This window comes from Apodemus sylvaticus, chromosome 2 (genome assembly GCF_947179515.1).
Source record: "Apodemus sylvaticus chromosome 2, mApoSyl1.1, whole genome shotgun sequence".
In the NCBI taxonomy this organism is placed as follows: Eukaryota; Metazoa; Chordata; class Mammalia; order Rodentia; family Muridae; genus Apodemus; species Apodemus sylvaticus.
This window is the reverse complement of record NC_067473.1, coordinates 147235626-147256272: the sequence shown is the minus strand read 5'-3', so window position 1 is coordinate 147256272 and position 20647 is coordinate 147235626. Positions and strand designations below refer to the sequence as shown.

The window sequence follows — 20647 nt, the reverse complement described above, 5'->3', positions numbered from 1 at the left end:
TTATGAACAGTATAAACTGTTCGTCTCCTTAACAAGCATCGAGATATATTTCTCCATGAAGGGCTCACGGTGAAAATTGGAGATTTCGGGTTGGCAACGGTGAAGTCACGCTGGAGTGGTTCTCAGCAGGTTGAACAGCCCACTGGCTCTGTGCTATGGATGGTAAGGCAGCTGGCCCCACACACCTTCCTAAGCGTAAGCATGATGGAAGTACTGGCCCAGAGCAGGGTGCAGAACTGACAGCACTTCTGCACAGCCATGGGAGTCTGGTTGATCTGTGGTGTCAGTCAGCTTAAGGCAAAACCACTAAAACCACAAATCTCCTGGCAAGGCAACAGAGGCTAGAGCTTGGGGGCTTTTTGTGGGTTGAGTCTTTGGGGAAGAGCCACCCTGGGCGAAGGACTTGGACTCCCTGCCTGACTAGTTAAAATAGCCTGGTTCCTCGATGTTTCTGGAGGTCATTACCCGGGACTAACACACTTTATCCTTATAGGCCCCAGAAGTAATCCGAATGCAGGATAACAACCCGTTCAGCTTCCAGTCTGATGTCTACTCCTATGGCATTGTGCTCTACGAGCTGATGACTGGGGAGCTTCCCTACTCCCACATCAACAACCGAGACCAGGTAATCTGCATGGGGTCTGGCAAAACAGTAACGGGCGGTCAGGTATTCTGTTGTTCACAAACTCCTTTGCTCAACTGTTTCTTCTCTAGATCATCTTCATGGTAGGCCGTGGGTATGCCTCCCCAGATCTTAGCAGGCTCTACAAGAACTGCCCCAAGGCAATGAAGAGGTTGGTGGCTGACTGTGTGAAGAAAGTCAAAGAGGAGAGACCTTTGTTTCCCCAGGTTAGACAGAGCTCAGTTGAAATATGATTGCATTCTGAAGGTGTAAATGTGGTGGGCCAGGATTGGGTGGGTAGGGAGAGGACCTCCACAAGCTCTTCACACATACAAAGAGCAGCCTGTGGCTTGGTACAGCTGGGGAGATACCATGTTTCCAATTAATGAGACCACAAGGGGCCTTGTTTCAGATCCTGTCTTCCATTGAGCTGCTTCAGCACTCTCTGCCGAAAATCAACAGGAGCGCCTCCGAGCCTTCCCTGCACCGGGCAGCTCACACTGAGGACATCAATGCTTGCACGCTGACTACATCCCCGAGGCTACCAGTCTTCTAGCTGACCTTGTAGCTGTCCTTAGGCCACCAGGGGATGAAGAAGAAGAGTCAGCAGGCACCACTTTCTGTTTCCTTGGGGGCAGAATGCATGTTTTTGGAAAAGCTGCTGCTGCTAAGGACCTCGACTACTCACAGGGCCTTAACTCATATTGCCTTCTTCTGCCCTCTTGCCCTGGAAATGGAAGCTGTCCACCAAGCCCGCCTGCTCTGCCCCAGAGGTATGCAAGTCAGCTGAGAGAAGGCAGGCACTCCAGCTGCTGCAGGGACATGCAATTGGGAACTTGGCTCCTATAAGCCTATATGTTGCAGGGCACAGACAGTGAGTGGTCCAGTGCCAGTTTTGCACATGGAGTCCTGGCCACCCGGGGGAACCTGCCTTGGTACTACAGAACTTCATTTTGTGGATACACCTTCCTCTGTGTCTAAGGTGACTGTGTGGATAGCTTTCAAGCGCGGTGCTCCACCTCTGGCAGCCTCCCACACGCTCAGTCTGTCTTCCAGAAGCTGCCCCTGTGGGGTGGGCCACAGCCCAGCCCTAGCTCTAGTCATATCCTTGTCTATAAGAAAGCCAAGAATACAGGTTTTCTTAATGATTTTGGGTTTTAATTTTGTTTTTATTGAACCTGATGAAATACAGTTATCTGATGGTTCCTCAATTATGTTATTTTAATAAAATAAATTAAATTTAGGTTTGATGGCTACTGACTCCTTCAAAAGTAGTATCAAATTCGCATTTCGGGCGGGCCCTACTTGTTCAGTTTCTTATGCAGACAGAACTCAAGGAGCCTCCTCTGCAGTTACATGAACAACCAAGCAAAAACACACAGCTTTTTACAAAAATAAATTCAGGGTTAGGACAAACTTGCTCTTTCTTGGCCCCAGTTCTTAGACAGAGGAGTGACTGCTCCTGTCTACCACAAAAACCAGTGTAGAGCCTACCTCACAGGTGAGAACACAGAGTTTGAGTGTGAACCCTGTGTCCTGTGCTCTCAGTACAAAGAGAGGATAAACAACTGCATACACCTGTTGACTTGAGACACTGGAGGAACTCAACAGCCACCCTTACAGCCGTAGAAGTCTACCCCGTGGTACAGCACCAATATGACCAAATGTGTTCTTACGAAACAGCTGCATAAATTCCAAAGCTCAACAACTATATTAGAGATGGTCACTGCAGAGGAGCCTTTATAGGACTGGCGATGTCTTGGCAAGAAAAAACAGATCTGCTGCTTTATGAGCAGCTGCAAGTTTACTGTTGCTTAAGGAAGAAAATCACAAAAGAAAGATGGCAGTCAGATTTCATTTAAAAGCAATCAATTAAAACAGCTGGACCACATAGCTGGTTCCTGATAAAGGGGCTGGAGGTACAACTCAACTCTAAATGTAGTGATTCCATGGACTTGGTGAGCTCCCTTCCCTTCACCAGGGCAGAGAAAGTGGATCATGAAGAGACCAAGTGGACTCACTGCTGCACTCACATCCCAGTACCATGTCACCACAGGTCAGTGACAGATGTGTCCGCACCATGCCTTGGAAAGTTGACTTCAGAGCCCAAATGAAGGCATCAGCGCTAACTAGGGTTCTGATGACTCTACTCCAGAAAGGTGCATGAAGAGGTCTCCTAGCTCCGTCACATCCACGTCATCAGTGCTGGGGACTTGCCGGGTTTCTCGGTTCTCAATAAAATCCCAAAGCCGCACTGAGTTAAAGAACTGCAAAAACAACAATAAGCACGCCTGGGTCAATAGAGACAGCAGCAGACTCTGAGTGCCGGCTTGGGCTTTGCTTATGCGGACTCCCCTGCTCTGCTGCCAAAGCTATTCCCACAGCATCCCCAACCAGCTTACCCTCACGGTGCCTTCAGAACTTAGCTGCTTCCGAGGTTTCTCTGGCTCTGCCAGCCTCCCGTCAGGGTAAGCATGGCGGTAAAGGCACTTGCTTCCAAAGGGGCAGGTCCCCTTGCCTTGTTCAAAGTATTTACATGCCTTTTTCCTGAAAAGCACACACACAAATCAGGCTGATGGAAAAATGAAGTTAAGTGTGACTACTGTGTTATGGCTACCCTACCTTTTACACTGGGGAAAGCCTGTGCTGGGAGGAGTGAGGTGACCTGTTGACCTCACAGCGGGTGTTCTGGTTCCCCAGCTAGGCAAAGCTGTGGATGCACTGTGTAGAGGCTGCAGTGCTCAGAAGCAGGTCTCCCCACCCCATCCCAAAGCTCCAGGGCTGCACTACTGCTGGGTGAGGCTTGGATAACTCCAGGGTACCCAGGTCTGCAGCTGGTTCACTTGCTCTGCTCAAGTCTGCAAAGCAAGTGAGTTAGTTTCCTTTCCTCCTGACAGCCTGGGAAAGCAGGCCTTAGCAGATCGGAAAGTGATAGATGCCTTCTACTGTTTAGAACCTAGCTTAACTCTTCACTCTGCCCTTGGCTCTTCTCTACTGTTGTGGAATCTTTTTTCTTATGGCTTGGACAGTAACCTCTCAGCTCTCCAAAGGCCCTTCACCAGCTTCAGAACTGCCTTCTTATTGGGCATGGTGGCACAGATCTTGGGAAGCAGAAGCAGGTAGGTCCCCAAGTTTGAGGCCAGCCTAGTCTACAGATACTCCAGCCAGGACTATATATAAAACAAGACCCCGTATTAAAAACAAACCTTGCCTACCCTCCTCCTCCTCCTCCTCCAGTCCTACCCATCTGTCCACCAAAGTCAAAAGCTCCAGCCCGGCTACCTCACTGGTGTTCTCAGCTCTCACACCCATCTAACCCCCTGACAAAGCAAACCCCACACCCACCTGACCCTCCAGTGCCCTCTGTTCTGTTACCAGGGTGTCATGCAGGGCTGCCTGTCTGCCAGTCAAGCCTTCCTTGACCCCTCCCATCCCCACTAGTGACTCTCCAACCTCTTCAAAGGCCCACAGTGGAACTGCTGCTGCTGAGTACACAAGGACAGGCAGAGATCCACACGGCTTCGGGGGACTCAGGGCTGTGTCAGCTCTGTTTGGGTGGCTAAGGAAGAAATCTGCCACATACTGCCCCAGCACACTTCTTTTGGGGGGGGGGGGGGATTTTTGAGACAGGGTTTCTCTGTGTAGCCCTGGCTGTCCTGGAACTCTCTCTGTAGACCAGGCTGGCCTCGAACTCAGAAATCCCATGAGATGAGAGATGGTCTTACTCCTCTTTCCCCAGTGGTGCCTGACACAAACCCAGTGTCTAGAGACTGCCCAAAACATCCAGAGGGATGCATAGCCCGGCAGTAAAGCAACCACAAACGCCAGCACAGCACCTTTCTAAGCCCACACAGCTCTGTCTGGCAGCATCTGCCCTCTTGTGGATGGACATAATCACGTGACAGGAGGAAAAAAATGGGTAAATATCAAGCCACAGATTCTAGATAAGTATAAAAACTTCCAAAATAAAAAATTGGGGGTGGGGTACACTTAAATACAAAGTGTATTTAGGCTAGGCCTGGCCATGCATGCCTTTTGCCCCAGCACTGGGTGACACGGACAGGTGGATCTTTTGACTTCAAGGTCAGCAAGTTCCTGGCCAGCCAGCACTACACAGTGAGACATACTCACACTCATTTGTGACATAAAAAGAAAAAGTTTTAATGGCAAATCTGATGTAGCCTTGTGGGTTTTCTAACAATGTAAATACAACACACGTATTATTCCCACTACAAATGACGGTGATGATGAAGGACACATATTCTGTGGAAAATTCCTACAAAAAGTTCTTTTAAAAAGAAGACAGGTGTGGTTGTGCGTGCCTGAAATCCCAGCAGGAAGGTGACTGGGGTAGAAAGCTGAGGCCAGACAAGGCAACAGCGGCAAACCTCTGGGGCCAGTTCTCATCTTCCACCTCATTTGAGGCTGGCTCCCTCTGCCCAACCTTACTGACTGGCACTTTCCTTTGGTACGTGTGAGCTGTACCGAGGCTCTTTTGGGCCCTGCAGTGGACAGGTTGTGAGATGGCAGGTCCTCAGGAGTACTTGTTAAATGCATGGACAACCAGAGGTGGCAAGACAAGCTTGGCACTCAGGGAGAGGGCTCATCTCGGGACTCATCTGCTTCCTCAAGGCCTCCCTCGGCTCTGTAGCCCAAAGCCCAGGAAAAGTGGCTGACAGGAGCAAGAAGCTCTGAGATCCATCCACCAGGTTCACATGCTTGGGAAACCTGAAGATGACACAGGCTCAAACCACACCCAGCCAGGTAGGTACGAGGATTCTCCTATGAAATCAAAGCACTTACCCCATTCCCTGTTTGAAAGCTTCAATTAATTCATTCTTTTTATTCTGATCTTCTACCCAATACACACTTGGAATTACAAACTCTGATATCACACGGCACTCTGGACATGACCTGAAAAGACAACAAAACCAATAGGTTAGTGAGGGAGAAAACACATCATGAATCCTCTGCACACAGCACTCCAAGCCACCCCTGCTCAAACACATGGCCAAAGACACAGTTACCATAACCTAAGAGCAGCTTCTGCTGCTGAAAAGGTTCAACTCTGATACGAAACAGACCTGAGCTAGGACAGCCAATGAGCACACACAACGATGCTCATTCTCTCCAGTGACTAAGGAAGGCAAGATGACAGCTCAGATTAGAAATAAAGTCAAGTACAAGAGCCTGGATCTGAGGTAAGAGATATGCACAACCACTCTGGGGGAACAATGTGTTGATGTTGATGATAGAGGCCAAGCTCCTGTGACCATTCCTGGGGTCTCTGTAAGGGCGTCCACTCTCTGTTGAACAGGTACAAGCTGTTCTCAGAGAACAAAGAGAGTACGCGCTGAGCAGGCTCATCAGGCGTGGCCCTGGGAACACTTGCTAAGGTAAAGGGTGTGCATGGTGACAAGCAGAACACGGATTTCTGTGGAGAAAGAGCTTGACTAGAGACAGTGGGACAGAAGACAGACAAGGGTCGGCGGGTGGCAGTACAGGCTTAGGGATGACGAAATTTCTAAAACTAGACTGCATGTCAGCTGAGCAACTCTGCAAAGCCCTGGACACCACACAACTGTACTCTCTTCTCAGTGAAAGTGCTGCATAGGCAAGTTCCCCAGCAGTGTGCACCAGGGAGTGTGGGGGTGAACAGAAGCCTTCCTCCAAGGAAGCCACGGTCCCTTTATTAAGATGAAAAAGCTGGAAGAACCAAAGGCTCCAAGGCAGCTAGCCTGAGGGAGACATGACAGAACCCAGCCAGCGGACAGGGCGCAGTCCCCAGCATGTAGAGACTGAAGAGGCTGGTCCCTGAGACAGGCAGATGGGCTCAGGAAGGGTGGTCTGGACAAGCTCACAGCCGGGGGCCTGGGCTCTAGAGGGTAGCAGCCCCCATGGCTGCAGAGAGGCCCAGCCGCACTCACTTTATTATCGGGTTTTCAAACTGCTTGGCACATCGCCATTGACGGATGCAGGACAGGCAGTAGGTGTGGCTGCAGTTGGAGAGAATGCCAAACCTCCTCTCAGAAGCAGATGCTTTCTCCAGGATCACCTCCATGCAGATGCTGCACACTTTGTCCTGGCTCGCCTGGTAGGCAAAAGCCTTTTCCATCTCATGTTCAAATGTCGACATACACATCTGAATGACAGGAAGGGAAGTCTTAGGTTCTCTTTGGCCAAGATCTCAGGAGCTGCTCAGCCACATAGTCACAGAAGCCACTGGAAGCTGTGTCTACAGTCCCTGCATTCAGGACACACAGATCTAACCACAAAGTGGACTTGTCCTTGTCCTAAATTCCCTAGTAAGATATGGTCACTTCCAGCTTAACAGCTACAGATTTCTAGACCACTTAGATTACTCTGGAGGGTGCAGCATTCATAAACACTGGTCACAGGTCTCTTGGGATGCCATGCCTACTCCATACCACACCAATACAGGAAACACTGAGCTGAGTGAACCCAAATGACAGCAGGCAGATGCCAGGAGCCAGGCCCGCTGAGCAGAGAGCGCAGTAGCGCTCTGTGTGCGGAGAGGGCGCCCAGGACCAGCTACTCATGACCTTTCAAGGCTTAGCTCTTAAGAGTCCATGACGAGGGCTGGAGGAGTGGCAGGCAGTCAAGAGTGCCTGCTGCTCTCCTAGAGGGCTTGAGTCTGGTCCCGCACCCTCCTCAGCTGCTCACCACTGCCTGACTCCAGCCCGAGGGAGGAGTCTACATTGTCTTCTCACCTCCACAGGTGCTCACGTGCACACACAGACACATATATATTTAGTTGTAATTACATAGATTGACAGATAACAAAATTAAGGAAAGTCCATAATAAAGGGTTTTCAAAGTTTCCAAAACATTGACCGCCTGTATCCCAGAGAGACATGTAAATCTAGGGAAGAAAGTTGTGTACGAGACGTGCATGTGCATATACATGTCTGCGTGTGTTCAAACACAAATGAGGTTCTTATGGAAGTAGGAGGAGGATGCTGGACTCTAGGGCTGAAGTTACAGGAGGTTGCACAGAACAGCAATTTTTTTTTGTTTGTTTTGTTTGTTTGTTTTTGGTTTGAGACAGGGTTTCTCTGTGTAGCCCTGGCTGTCCTGTAACTCACTCTGTAGACCAGGCTGCCTTTGAACAGAGATCTGCCTGCCCCTGCCTCCTGAGCGCTAGATCAAAGGCGTGCGCCACCACCGCCAGGCTCAACAAGTACTCTTAACTGGTGAGCCATCTTTCCAGTCCTGAACTTTGCATTTCTAATATTTCTTATTCTTCTTTGTTCTCGATAATCAAAAATGGCAACAGGAAAAGAACTTGAAAACAGAATGAAAACAAGCCAGGAATGTAACCCAGGAATTTTTGGCAGAAACATATCTGCGGACTCCTGAATGGCTCCGTCCTATGGCTCAGTCAGGCTTCTTGAAATGATTTCATGCCAAGGTTTTCAAGTTACCTTCTCGTGAGCTTTCCTTTGTTCTGGGTCAAAGGGGTGGAGGACTTGAAGCCTGCAGATCTCACACATGTCCCCATGCAGGTAGACACAGGCATCTCCAAACCGGCACTCCCCAGCAGCAGCATAGGGGCACAGCTGCTGCACATTGCTGTAGGAGCTGCTGGCCTCCAAGCCATCCAGGCCAGTCCTGATGGCATCTAGGTAGGAGTGGGGCTTCGTCTCTGGGCTGGGCTGAGGGTCACTGCAGCCACCTGGATTATTCACTGTGCTTGGAGGAGTCTTGTCTTCAGCCAGACCAGTCAGATCTCAACACAGAACACACATACATACACATGAGAACAGGCTCAACCTTTCCTATCAGCTAACAGCCCAAATTAGGAATAGCTAGTGAAAAGTCCAAGAGCGACAACAGCGCAGAGGCTGAAGATGGCCCAGGCGGTAGAGCACGTATGAACAGCAAAAGAGAATGCAGTCTTTTTATACTGAACAAAAGACGGTAACATACACACCATTTAATGCTAAAACCACCTCAAAACATGAAGGAACTGACAAGGTCAACAGAACACAGGGGCTCCTTTGTAGAAGCACCAATCCAGAGACCTGAAGTCAGTGAGATCTTGCCCTGTCACACACTGCTGTCACTGTCAGGGGTGACCCGCTGCATCAAGCTGACTATACGTTTGCTAGGAGTGGAATCTGCCTATCCTGAGGGGAACAACCCCCAGAACTAGGAAACTTCCCAGGGAGGACCAGCAGCTCAGAAGCCACGTGAGGACTTTTTTCTCCTAACCCTGGTGTAGGCCCAGACCCCTCCCTTGCGCTGTGTCTGAAGATGCTCTTGAAAACCGCAAAGCAGTCACTACCAGGACATGGCACCAAACAAAGTGACACATGCCCACCATTAAAACACCCAGCTAGAAATGAGCAGTCAGTGGTCTCTACAAAGAGGCAAGTTCACGGTGACAAACGACCACGCTGATGCTTTGCTGGGCTAAAGTGGGGCTCAGCCAGCTGTGGAGAACCTTTGAAGCCCTGCAGCCTGCTTTTAGATCGACTCTAGGCTCCTGGGGAGTCAGGAGTATCGTGACAAGGAGGCCCGAAAGCAGCACAACACTGCACTGCACTGCACTGCGCTATCCATGCAGCTTCCCCAGAGGCAGCAGGTCACTCACTGCGGTCTCTGAGCACCAGCGTCTTCTTCTCCCGCTTTCCAGGTTCATTCGAATGTGTCCTCATAACAGATGTGGCAATGCTGGGAGAAGGCTGAGGACTATGCAGGCCTGAGGAGGGCGAAGGGTGGGGTGCAGGACCCACAGCTCCACCTGCTGCAGTTGTGGGCTTTGTATGATCATATCTGAACGAAACACAACCATGTGTCATGACCATGCATGCTGGAGCACCTGTGCCCCCCCTTCCTCTGCATTTGCAGCCACCAACAGCTGACCTCACCAAGGTGGGCTCTCAACTGAAAGAGGTTACTGGGGCCATGTATCCTGCTACCCACCCACACCTCTGTCCCAGTAGGACTGACAGGAACTCATCTACTGCCAAAGAAAACCCTTGACACCTATGCTACCAAGAGAGGCCCCTTGGCAGGAATCTTGAGGATACACTGATTGGGGTGCAGACAGTTGACTCTAGAACTCTGCCGGACAGTGAGGACTAGATGGGCTCTGCTCTGTGTGCATGAATGTCATAAACATCCACACCAGAAGTCACCTGAATATGAATCAGAAATGACTCTCAAACCAATGGCATATCACCTTCTGACACACAAAACTATAGTGAGGATATGGTCCGGTAGCAGTGGGAAAGTCTAGGGTGTACTATACAGGGTTTAAAGGTAAGAGACAAATTATTAATATTCTCAATACAACTTTAAGTTAAAATCTCCCCGCATCGAGGCCCATGCTCAGGCAGGCATATGGCATACCCCTGTATTCCCACCACTGGAGATGGAGGCAGGAGACCAGAGCTTTAAAGCCAGCCTTGGCTACATAGGAAGGCTGAAGTCAGCCTGGGCGGCACAAAACCCTGTCAATGAAACCAAACAGAGCTCCACTCCAGTAACCACAGCCGTGGCAGCCTTGCCTGCAGCGTGCACCGTAGGCGCAGTAGCCCTTCTGGTAGTATTTGCAGATGGTGGACGGCTTGCTGTTCGCCAAGTCATGTGAGAACAGGCACTGGCTGCCTTCGCGACATACACCGTGCATAAAATACCTGGGAAGACAAGTACCAGAGAGCTGAGTTATGCCATGAGGACTCCCTCTCAATACTACACACCCCGTGCCCACAGTGCACTCAGTTTCCATGATTTTTTCATGTACCATGATTTTATATGACCTAAGGCCAGCTTTGTGGAAAAATTACCTCAATAGTTTCTATCTTGAGGGGTAAAGAGCACTTGGTGCTTTGCAGATGACCCAGCCTCTATTCCACAGCTAACCACCACCTTAAACTCCAGTCTCAGGGGGTCAGATGCCCTCTTCTGGACTCTTTGATCACTACATGCATGTGGTACAAAGACATACATGCAAAATAGACATTCATGCACACAAAATATTTTTCAAAACCTTTCTATGGAGAAGCTCTTGATTTATGCTAATTATGTAAGATATGAGTTTTATAACTGGAAAAACATGTCAGGAAACCCTGCCTCCCATTCTCCTGGAGCTGTTAAGAGATGACTGAATGGGGTGAGAATGTCCTGGGCTCAGCGGAGTCCCAAAGCGCTCGTCCCCATTCTTGCCATTTCACCTGTAATGAAGACACCACATACTGCATCCCAAGGCTGCTGACTGAGCCCAAAGAAGACAGTGACACTGAAAGCCGTGAGTGATGCTGGGCATGGTGGCACCGGCCTGAAATCCTAGCACTCTTAGAGGCTGGGGATTTAGCTCTATTGGTAGGGGCTTGCCTCGCACGTGCTACGCCATGCGCCTCATTCCCAGCACAGAACAAAGCAGATGTGGCGATGTTCACCGACAATCCCAGCACCAGGAGGTAAGAACCAGAAGGAGCAGAAACTCAAGGTCATTCTTAGACACACAACAAATCTGAAGCTAGTTTGCACATGATGCCTAGAGTTAAACAACAAAACAAAACACAAACAGGGTCTAGAGAAGTGCTTTTAAACCTGTAGAGGTTGTGAAGCCCCTGGAGGGGTCATATATCAGATATTTACATTATGATTCATAATAGTAGCAACATTAGTTATAAAGTAGTAACAAAAATAATTTTATAGCTGGGAGTCGGCACAGCAAGAGGAACTGTGTTTAAAGGGCTGCAGCATTAGCAAGGCTGAGAAGCGCGGGTCTAGGGATGAGTCAGTGGTTAAGAGCTCTGGCCGCCTTTCCAGAGGACTCGTGTTTGATTCCCACCCAGAGAGCACATGGCAGCTAACACCTCTCTGTAAGTCCAGGTCTAGAGGGACCCAACACTCTCTTCTGGCTTCCTGCAGCACTGCATGCACAGTCATACATGCAGGCAAAACATAACATAGTAACATAATAAAAATAAATAAAAATAAAAAGAGAAAGGGAACCAGTGTGTCCTCTCAGAGTAACCGTAGCTCTAAGGTGTCGGGCATGTCATGTATTCACATTTATTGATAACAAGACAAAACAACTTCTGGCATACTTCTAGCAAATTTTTCTACGTTACAGCTCAATAAACCTGAGTTGGGGGGGTGGCTAGACAAGCAGTCAGTGGTATGTATGGCTGTTACCAGGTGTAGCATCCACAAACACAGTTTTGAGACAATCCACTGGAGCCCGAGTACAAGGCCAGCAGGTAAAATGAACACGGGACACTCACTCTTGAGCTAAGCTGTACTCCTCCCCCTCACCGCAGGCCCATGGCTCCCCTCACTCACAGTCTGACTTCCAGTGCGGATGCTCATGGCATTCATACGCAGAGTCCTGTTGCTCCAGGCTAGACAACAATGAGACTGGAGTTCACAAGCTTCTAGCTACCCACCGCTAGGAACTACTTCTCACGGTTCTCAGCAGTGTCTATCTAGCAGTATGTGAACCCAACCCTTGGCCTGAGGTGCCCCATCTCCGTGGCTGAGAGGATGGACTGTGGCCTAGCGCCTCCCTGTTTAGTCTGCCAGGGCAGCAGCATTCACACACACGGGCGGCAAGGCGGACACAGAACCACATGGGGCTGCTGTAGTCAGCTGGTACTGTGCGCACGTGCCATGCACGAGGGACATCACTGGAGCCACAGTACTTGTTGTCTGCAATGCCAGCACTCTGGAGATGGAGCAGTTCAAGGTCACCTAGGTTACATAGGGACTCCATGTTGACTCACCCACCAATCCCCAAGTAAGTACTGACATGGGAAACCGAAGGCAGCTGAGAATAGATTATCAAACTGTATAAAGCCAGACATGGTGGCTCACAACTTTAAGTGTAGTATTCAGGAGGCAGGCTGATATCTGTGAGTTCAAGGCCAGCCAGGGATACACAGTGAGCCCTTGTCTCAAAAAAAAAAAAAAAAAAAAAAAAAAGAGAGAAAAAGAAAAGGAAAACACGCACAAACTTCATAAAAGTAGTATGTACAGATTATGGAATATTACTCAGCCTTAAAAAGGAAAACATTTCCAACTCACGACACAATGAGTCTTAAGGACATTGTGCCAAGTGAAATAAGCTATCACAACAGATTCATGTAAGGTACTTTGAACAGTTAAGTTCACAGACGCAGAAAGCAGAGGACTGCTGGCCATTAAGGGGGAAACCTGGAGTTCAGCATATATTTTGTCTAACAGGTAAAGCACCAGGGACTGCTTACATAACTGAATGCACTGTGAATGGAACTGTAACCTGAGTGCCCTGGGGAACCTAAGCTATGAGATTCACTTTATCAAAATCTTTCAGGGTTTCTACTCTTATGAATGAATACCATGACCAAGGCACTATGAGTCAGAAAGGGTTTATTTCAGCTTACAATTCCCAGGTCACAGTCCATCACTGAGGGGACTCACGGCAGGAATGCTGCTGACTGGCTTGCTCAGCCTGCTTTTTTATATTGCCCAGGGGTGCTGCTGCCCACAGTGAGCTGCTCTCCGTCCTACATCAATTACTAATCAAGAAAGAACAGTCACAGGCTTGCCTATAGCTCAAGCTGATGGAAGCATTCTCAACACTTCTCTCCCCATATAACTCTTAGCTCGTACTCACAACAAACTAACCAGGACACACAATATTCTTTTAAAAAAGAAAGCCATATACAGGATCTCATTTTGGTTAAAAATATCATAAACATAAACTGGTGTGCTAAGAGTGGTGATCTCCTGAGTTTTACCGGTCTAGGATAAGGGGACAATGGGAGAGGTTTAAAAAAAAAAGAGGGTGGGAGGTAGACGGGTAAGCTCAGTGTACACAGAGGGGCAGAAACGCTAAGAGCTGGCGATGCGATGCCTGCCGCGGCTGCTGGAGCCCAGGCATTTGGCGCCTTTCTCTTTACAGCACCTGCCCTTCCCAATGTTTCTACTGTGAGCGCATTATATAACTGCCTTTGTAGCAACACAAGGCTGACGTCACTTTTAAATGAGCGGTACAGTGTGCACTGCTCAGCTCAGCTGAGCTTTCTTCAAGCTCCCCAGAGTGCAGCTCCTGTTAAGGCCTATAAAGGACAGGGCGAGTGGCATTAGTCACACTGATGTCATCTTCCAAGTGAAGGTTGAATGTGGGGAAGCAGAGACACAAGACACAGCTGAGGGAGGGCAGCGATCTCAAGCTCCTGGTAAGTGGAGACTGGAAGGCAGCTCTGTGTGGGGTGAGGTGGGGGCAGGCCTGCTGGGAGCCTAGGCTGGAATCATGCCACCAGTGCTCACCAGGTCACCTTGGTGTCAGCTGTAACACTCCTGGCATGCTCAAACTGAGGTGCAGAGCTGAAAGACACATGCTTAGGCCAGGATTTCTGGAGCTTCCAGAACATTCCCTATGTGGTATAGGCAGCCTTCAGGGGGACAACTGCAGGGAGGAGGGGCCTGCAGGAGAAGGTAAAACAGTCCCTTTGCAAAAGGATCAGAAATGCTTTTCTTTTCTTTTTTTAAATCTCTAAGAATTCTTTCTTTTTTTTAAAGATTTGCTTATTTTATATATAAATACACTGTTGCTGTCTTCAGACACACCAGAAGAGGCGTTGGATTCCATTACAGATGGTTGTGAGCCACCATGTGGTTGCTGAGAATTGAACTCAGGTCCTCAGGAAGAACAGTCAGTGCTCCCAACTGCTGAGCCATCTATCCAGCCCCAGAAATGCTTTTCTATTATAGCTTTATTGGGAACTAATATTTTTAAACTTATTTAAGCACTTGAGATGCTGAAGCAGGAGAGTTGCTACAAGCTAAATGCCAGACTAACTACATATAACACCTTGTAGAAAAAAGGAACACACACACACACACACACACACACACACACACACACACACACACAAATAAAATTTCTCTCACTGGGCAAAGTGGACCAGTAAACTGCACCCTGAGCCAGTCAACTGTGTTGCTACTGGCCTGCCTGGTTTACCTTAAACCCCTCCCTTTGGGTAAAGAACCCTCTTTAAGTAGACTTTTGGGTAGAGCCTCCTCACATCCCACAGAACAAATACAACCCGAGGAACGCATGAAGTGAGAAACATCAAGGACAACCGCAGCCATGAGTGAGCTCAGCCTTTAACCCAGGGACAATGGCAGAGCCGAGTGCAGAGAGGCTCAACCTACAACTTGCCCTGTCCAAGGCACAAGATGTCTCATTAGAACCCACTGCCTCTTCCTCAGTCCCAAGGCTCACAGACTGGGTCAATGAGCACATCCACATTGACGGTGTTGGCAAAAGCAAGGCCTGCTCCTTGGAGAGCTGGCACTGTGGTGCAGCCAGCACGGCAGAAGTAAAACACACAGTCCAGCACATGGCCCTTCCCGACAGCATGGATCCAAGTGCAGCGCCCAGTCCATGGCGGCACAGACCCGTGTGTAGTGCCCAGTCCATGACAGGCAGGCAAGCTGCTGAAGAGCCTCGCCTCCTGTCTATGCTGCGAGCCTGCATCTTTGCCCGCTACATCCACGAGCAGAAGAGTTGGCCAGGCCCACCTATCAATTCCTCCCTCCTGAAGCTGATGAAAGAACAGCAATCTCACCATCAAGGTCAGAAACGGTAAAGTGCTGAACTTCCCTAGGAAGTCACCCAGATTTCCCAGGAAATTTTCTAAGCCTGACACTGGTCAGTAGCTTGCTAGGAGGCTGGGGGGTGGGAGTGGGTTAAGCTCATGGAGAGCCCATGGCATTCGGAGGCCCTGGGCTCAGTTCTCAGCAGGTAGGGATTGGGTGTTGAGAGCAGGTAAGGCCATGGAAAGAAGTCACCATCCAAGACCTCTGAACTGGCCTAAGAACATCCTCCGGCTTCTAGACGCTGGTGTCGCCAGAGTTTCTCTAATGGTGAAAGCAGCTCACAGTGCCTCAGCTGTACCACTGTGTGGTTCAGACAAAAGCCATTTCCTCTTGAGTCTGGAAAGTGGGTCACAGGGCTGGTGAGATGGCTCAGTGGTTAAGAGCAATGACTGCTCTTCCGAAGGTCCTGAGTTCAAATCCCAACAACCACATGGTGGCTCACAACCATCCATAACAAGACCTGATGCCTTCTTCTGGAGTGTCTCAAGACAGCTACAGTGTACTTAAATATAATAAATAAATCTTTAAAAAAAAAAGAAAGTGGGTCACAGGCGAAGCTGCATTGGCCCCATACTGTACCCACCTGATACCTCTGTGTGTGCTGTGTGCTTCTCCACACAGGGATAGAAGGTACCGCCCTCTGGACCCTTGCTGTATTGTGGCTAAGCCAGTGTAACAGCCTTGGCCTCGAGTCCAGCTGTATGCTAAACACCATGGATCGCTCTACCCAGTCTCCAGGTGTGAAGGTAGCTGGTCCTGGGACTCCACCAGACAAGAAAATATTCCACATCTAAACAACTGGATAATTCTTTTTATTTTCTGACTCAAAGTTTTGTTATATATTGTCTCAGCTGGCCCTGAACTCCTGCATTTACGTGATTCTATTGACTCTCCTGCCTCAGATTTAAGTGGCTGAGAGCACAGACACGCCATCACATCAGGCTTGGTAATTCTTTGAGAAATGCTACTCAAGACTCAAGGGCTTCTCCATGTAGCCCTGGCTGTTCTGGAACTCGATCTATAGGTCCTGCTGGCCTTGAACTCAGAGTTCCACCTGCTTCTGCCTCCTGAGGGCTGGAATCCTCCTGAAGGGCTGGGCGCTCACCTTTAATCCCAGCACTTGGGAGGCAGAGGCAGGCGGTTCGAGGCCAGCCTGGTCTACAGACAGGACAGTCAGGGCTATACAGAGAAACCCTGTCTCGAAAAACCAAACCCCCCAAAACAAAAAAACAAAAAACAAAAAAACGAAAAAAAAAAACTATCACTGCTAGATATTTTGTGATCTACTCCACATACATGGAATTAAGACTCATAGTTAAAGAAACTATGCCCTAGACCCACAAACAAATCATTCCTTGAGCATTTTCTATAAGTCATCACTGTCAGGGACAAGGCTTTTGTGAATAAAATGAGAAATCATACTCTCTCACCACAAACACAAACCTATTGATAATCACTTAAATATTTTTATTTAGCAGGGCCTGACTCCTTCACAGCCAAAAAAAAAAAAAAAAAAAAAAAAAAAAAAACCTTAAAAAACAAAAATGTATGTGTTGCTTGTGGTTCTGTCTGTGCACTGTGTATGTGTGTGTGGTGCCTGAAGAGTGTCGGACCCCTAGAACTGGAGTTACAGATGGCTATAAGCCACAGTACCAATGCTAGGAATTGAGTCTGGTGTCTCTGCGAGTCTGGTGTCTCTGCAAGAGACGTCAGCATGCTCAACTGTCCTGTCCCATTCTTCATACCCTTTTATAAGGAAATGTCCTTTTCATACATTTTTGTGAGAACGGGGAACATGTGAAAATTGTGAAGCATCCTTCAGTTGAGCATAGGGTCGGAAGACTCAATGCTTGCTTCACATCTGTCACTAAAGCTAGTCTTAGGGAAAACTTGAATACCAAGGTCATTTCACTGTGGAAGATGTTTTTTGGGTTGACGGATCCGCAAGACTGTGATAGTTGCCACGGACTGCAAATCACTGAAGAGACATGACTGAGGGATTGTCTAGATTAGGTCGTCTGAGGTGGGAAGACCCATCCTGAGTGTGGAGGTGTTGCTCCTTAGGCTGGGAAGGGTAGGTTGGGCGCCACACTCCCTGCTGTCTGAGTGTGTGAGACCAGCTACATCAAGCTCCTACCACCATGCCTTCTCCTCCACCACGGGCCTTCAAACTGAGAGTCAGAACACACCCTTCCTTCCTTCACTACACGCTTCACTCAGGCACAGCACTAGACAGCACCACACATTCCAGGCAACCCTTCAATAGAAACCATCCGTTCCCAGCATCCCAACTCTTACCCGCACCATGTCTTAGGGCTCTCTTATTTGTGAGACAGAGCTAAACTATCTCCAAGTACAAAAGGGGAAAAAGAGAATCAAAATGACCGGACTTAAGCATTACATAAAGGTTTTGTAGACACATATCTTAGACAATCCTTTAAGTGGTAGAATTAAACTAAAAAGCAGCTAGGTGTGGTGGCACTTAATCCTAGCATGGGAGGGAGAGGCAGGCAGATCTGAGTTCAAGGCCAGCCTGATGTACATAGTGAGTTTCAGGATAGCCAGGACTACACAGAAAGACCTTGTCTCAAACATCAAAACCATAAACAAGCAGAGTTTTAGACTCTGCTTTAAAGGACACTATGACGGGAACATTTCCTCCTTCAGAGTGAAGGGAGTAAATACCCATACACAAAGACGTTCTAGTAGTAATGACCAGCAAGTACTATTAAAGGTTTCTATTGCTGTGATAAATCACCATGACCAAACGCAACTTTGGGAGGAGAGCTTATACTTGTAGATATCTTTTGAGTTATCTTACTTCATCACTAAGGAGGATCAGTGCAGGGCTCTAGGTAGGAGCTATTGCAAAGGCCAAGGAGGATTACTGGTGACCGGCTTGATCATCTTAGCTTGCTCAGCCTTTCTTACAGCACCCAGGACCACTAGCTAGAGGTGGCACCACCCACAGTGGGCTGGGTCCTCCCACACCAATTATTAATTGAGGCTAATCTGGTAGAAGCATTTTCCCAACTGAGGTTCCCTCTTCCCAAGTGACTCTGGCTCATGTCAACTAGCTCTGTCTCTTTGTCTCTCTCTTTCACACACACACACACACACACACACACACACACTGTAGTTTTCTGATAGCTACTTAATATAAACAGCTTGGGACCTTGGTATGAGGCTCAACCCTCAATATCCAATTTGAACAGAACTCTTCATAAAGGCATTAGATCTAGGAGTCTGCACTAATGAGAAATAACAACGTAATTAAATGCTTACCACATAACCAAACTACTCAATTTCTTTCTTTCTTTCTTTCTTTCTTTCTTTCTTTCTTTCTTTCTTTCTTTCTTTCTTTTTTTTTTTTTTTGATTTTTGGTTTTGGTTTTTTTTTCGAGACAGTGTTTTTCTGTGTAGCTGTGGCTGTCCTGGAACTCACTTTGTACACCAGGCTGGCCTCGAACTCAGAATCCTCCTGCCTCTGCCTCCCGAGTGCTGGGATTAAAGGCGTGCACCACCACTGCCCGCTCAATTTCTTAGTTTACTGAAACCAACTAAAATTTGTATAAACTGAGGCTCCTTTAATCCAAAAGGCTTGGGCTCAGGAGTGTCTTTAATTTTATTTTTTTAAATTTTAGAGTATTTTCATGTACACAATGTCTTGGGTATAGTACAAAAGTCTAAACACAGAATTCATCATTTCATGTATGCTTATACACATACCCTGAAAAAATTGTAGTCTCTGTGTAGTCTTGGCTGTCCTGGAACTCACTCTGTAGATCAGGCTCGCTTCAACTCAGAGATCCACCTGCCTCTGCTTCTGCCTCCCAGTGTTGGGATTAAAGGCGTGCGCCAGTGGGCAGTGGTGGCACACACCGGTAATCCCAGCACCTCGGGAGGCAGAGGAAGGCGGATTTCTGAGTTCGAGGACAGCCTGGTCTACAAAGTGAGTTCCAGGACAGCCAGAGCTACACAGAGAAACCCTGTCTCGAATAACCAAACCAAACAAAAACAAAGACTTACCTTCTATTTAGGTATCTTAAGAGCTTTGGATTTTGGAGCATTTCGAAATTTGGATTTCCACAGTCGGGATTCTCACAAGCTGCACTTCCCAAGCATGCAAATTCACAGGACTAGACCCCAATGACAGCCATAAGCCCGTCACCAAGTTAAGACGTTGCTACTCAACCCAACTATTTTTGTTTCAAAATAGTAGTCACAGAGTAGTTTTCTGGTTTTCCACTTCGTCTAACAAGCCGTCCACTCATGCCGCCTTTCTGCTCCTAAATGGGTGTCACTTTTACCTCCCTATGTGGCCTCGGTTTCCTGCATCGCGAAATGGGACTCTCCGCTCAGTGGTGATGCTGGGTAAGAAATGCGACCTGCCCGTGTTTCCCCGCGATCGCCCTCGCTCACTCTCTGCAAGCCGCGGTTGCAGCAGCTCTTGCCGCTCCCGCCTCTACGCGGCCTTCCTGCGCGTTATCCCCGCTGTACACGACCCGCCACCGCCCGGCTCGGCCTCTCACCTCCCTCCCTGGCCGTCCCGCAGCGCCCAAGGCCCCGCGGCGCCGCGCACTTACCTGCAGGTGACCTGCTTGGTGCTCATGGCGGCGGGGCCACGGGCTGGAGTCGCACTGAAATCTCAGAGCCGCCAGCGCCGTGGCCCAGCCCGGCCCCGCCCCGCCCCGCGCGCGTAGCCGCGTCACTCCTGCGCGCGCCACCCTCGCTCGTGCGTTACTTCTAAGCTGCCGGCCGGAAACCTAACCACCATCACAATGGGTTCCGTCAGGGCCTGGGGCCGGAAGGTCCCTATTCCTTAGTAGTCCGGGTCCCAACTTTCTGAGACTAAGGGTCTGAGCATGTCTAGCATACTAACCAATCATCTGCGGGGTTGTTTTTGCCTGCATATGTGCCTGTACACCAAGTGCATGCAGTGCTGGTGCAGGCCAGAAGAGGGAGTGGATCACCTGGAACTGGAGTTCAGACTATTCTGAGTTACCATGTCGGTGCTGGGAACTGAACTCTGGTCCCCTACAAAACAGCCAGTGCTCCTAACCACTGAGCCATCCTCTAGTAAGAACATTTTTATTTACTTTTCGATAATTTCATACATGTGTACAATGTATTTGGTCATATCCACACGAAATATCCTCTCCCCTGGCCTTTTTATATAAATATATATATACATAACTCAAGGCAGGAACCTGGAGGCAGAAACTGAAGCAGTATGTATATATATAATTTGGATTTTTGCAAACAATAGTTGTGTTGTCAGCTTAAAAAAGGGTGTCCTAGTTTATTGTGTTGAGTTGGCATTGTATAGAAATTAACTGATCTGGAAACAGTATGGATATTTTTCCATTTTTATAGAGGTAATACACTGTATTAAATGGGTAA

At 48.5% G+C, this 20647-nt stretch overlaps 2 protein-coding genes across 4 annotated transcripts in view; one reads left to right on the top strand and one right to left on the bottom strand.

The window, feature by feature from the left end:
* Positions 1-1865, top strand: part of Raf1 (Raf-1 proto-oncogene, serine/threonine kinase) — a 59471-nt gene extending 57606 nt beyond the window's left edge. For all 3 annotated transcript variants that reach the window (XM_052174602.1, XM_052174603.1, XM_052174604.1), the window contains 4 exons: positions 44-162; positions 494-625; positions 715-849; positions 1035-1865. In XM_052174602.1, the coding sequence (XP_052030562.1) occupies positions 44-162; positions 494-625; positions 715-849; positions 1035-1178 (530 nt within the window). In that variant the 3' untranslated portion in view covers positions 1179-1865. The remainder of the gene's footprint in view (positions 1-43; positions 163-493; positions 626-714; positions 850-1034) is intronic.
* A 596-nt stretch (positions 1866-2461) lies between these two features.
* Mkrn2 (makorin ring finger protein 2) lies at positions 2462-19952 on the bottom strand. Its single transcript, XM_052174605.1, has 8 exons — positions 19831-19952; positions 10159-10287; positions 9240-9421; positions 8068-8372; positions 6550-6764; positions 5426-5536; positions 3025-3169; positions 2462-2889 (listed from the first exon to the last, which is right to left on the bottom strand). Exons 1-8 carry the CDS (start codon positions 19854-19856, stop codon positions 2752-2754), a joined length of 1251 nt encoding a protein of 416 aa, XP_052030565.1. The 5' UTR covers positions 19857-19952; the 3' UTR covers positions 2462-2751.
* Between the last annotated feature and the right edge of the window lie 695 nt (positions 19953-20647).

Excerpts from the sequence above, each read along its gene's own strand:
- Mkrn2 (XM_052174605.1), bottom strand. The coding sequence starts at position 19,856 with ATGAGCACCAAGCAGGTCACCTGCAG. Across the intron at positions 9,422-10,158 it reads GCCTACGGTGCACGCTGCAG|ATATGATCATACAAAGCCCA; the intron begins GCAAGGCTGCCA and ends TGTTTCGTTCAG. Across the intron at positions 5,537-6,549 it reads TTTGAAAACCCGATAATAAA|GTCATGTCCAGAGTGCCGTG; the intron begins GTGAGTGCGGCT and ends TTGTCTTTTCAG.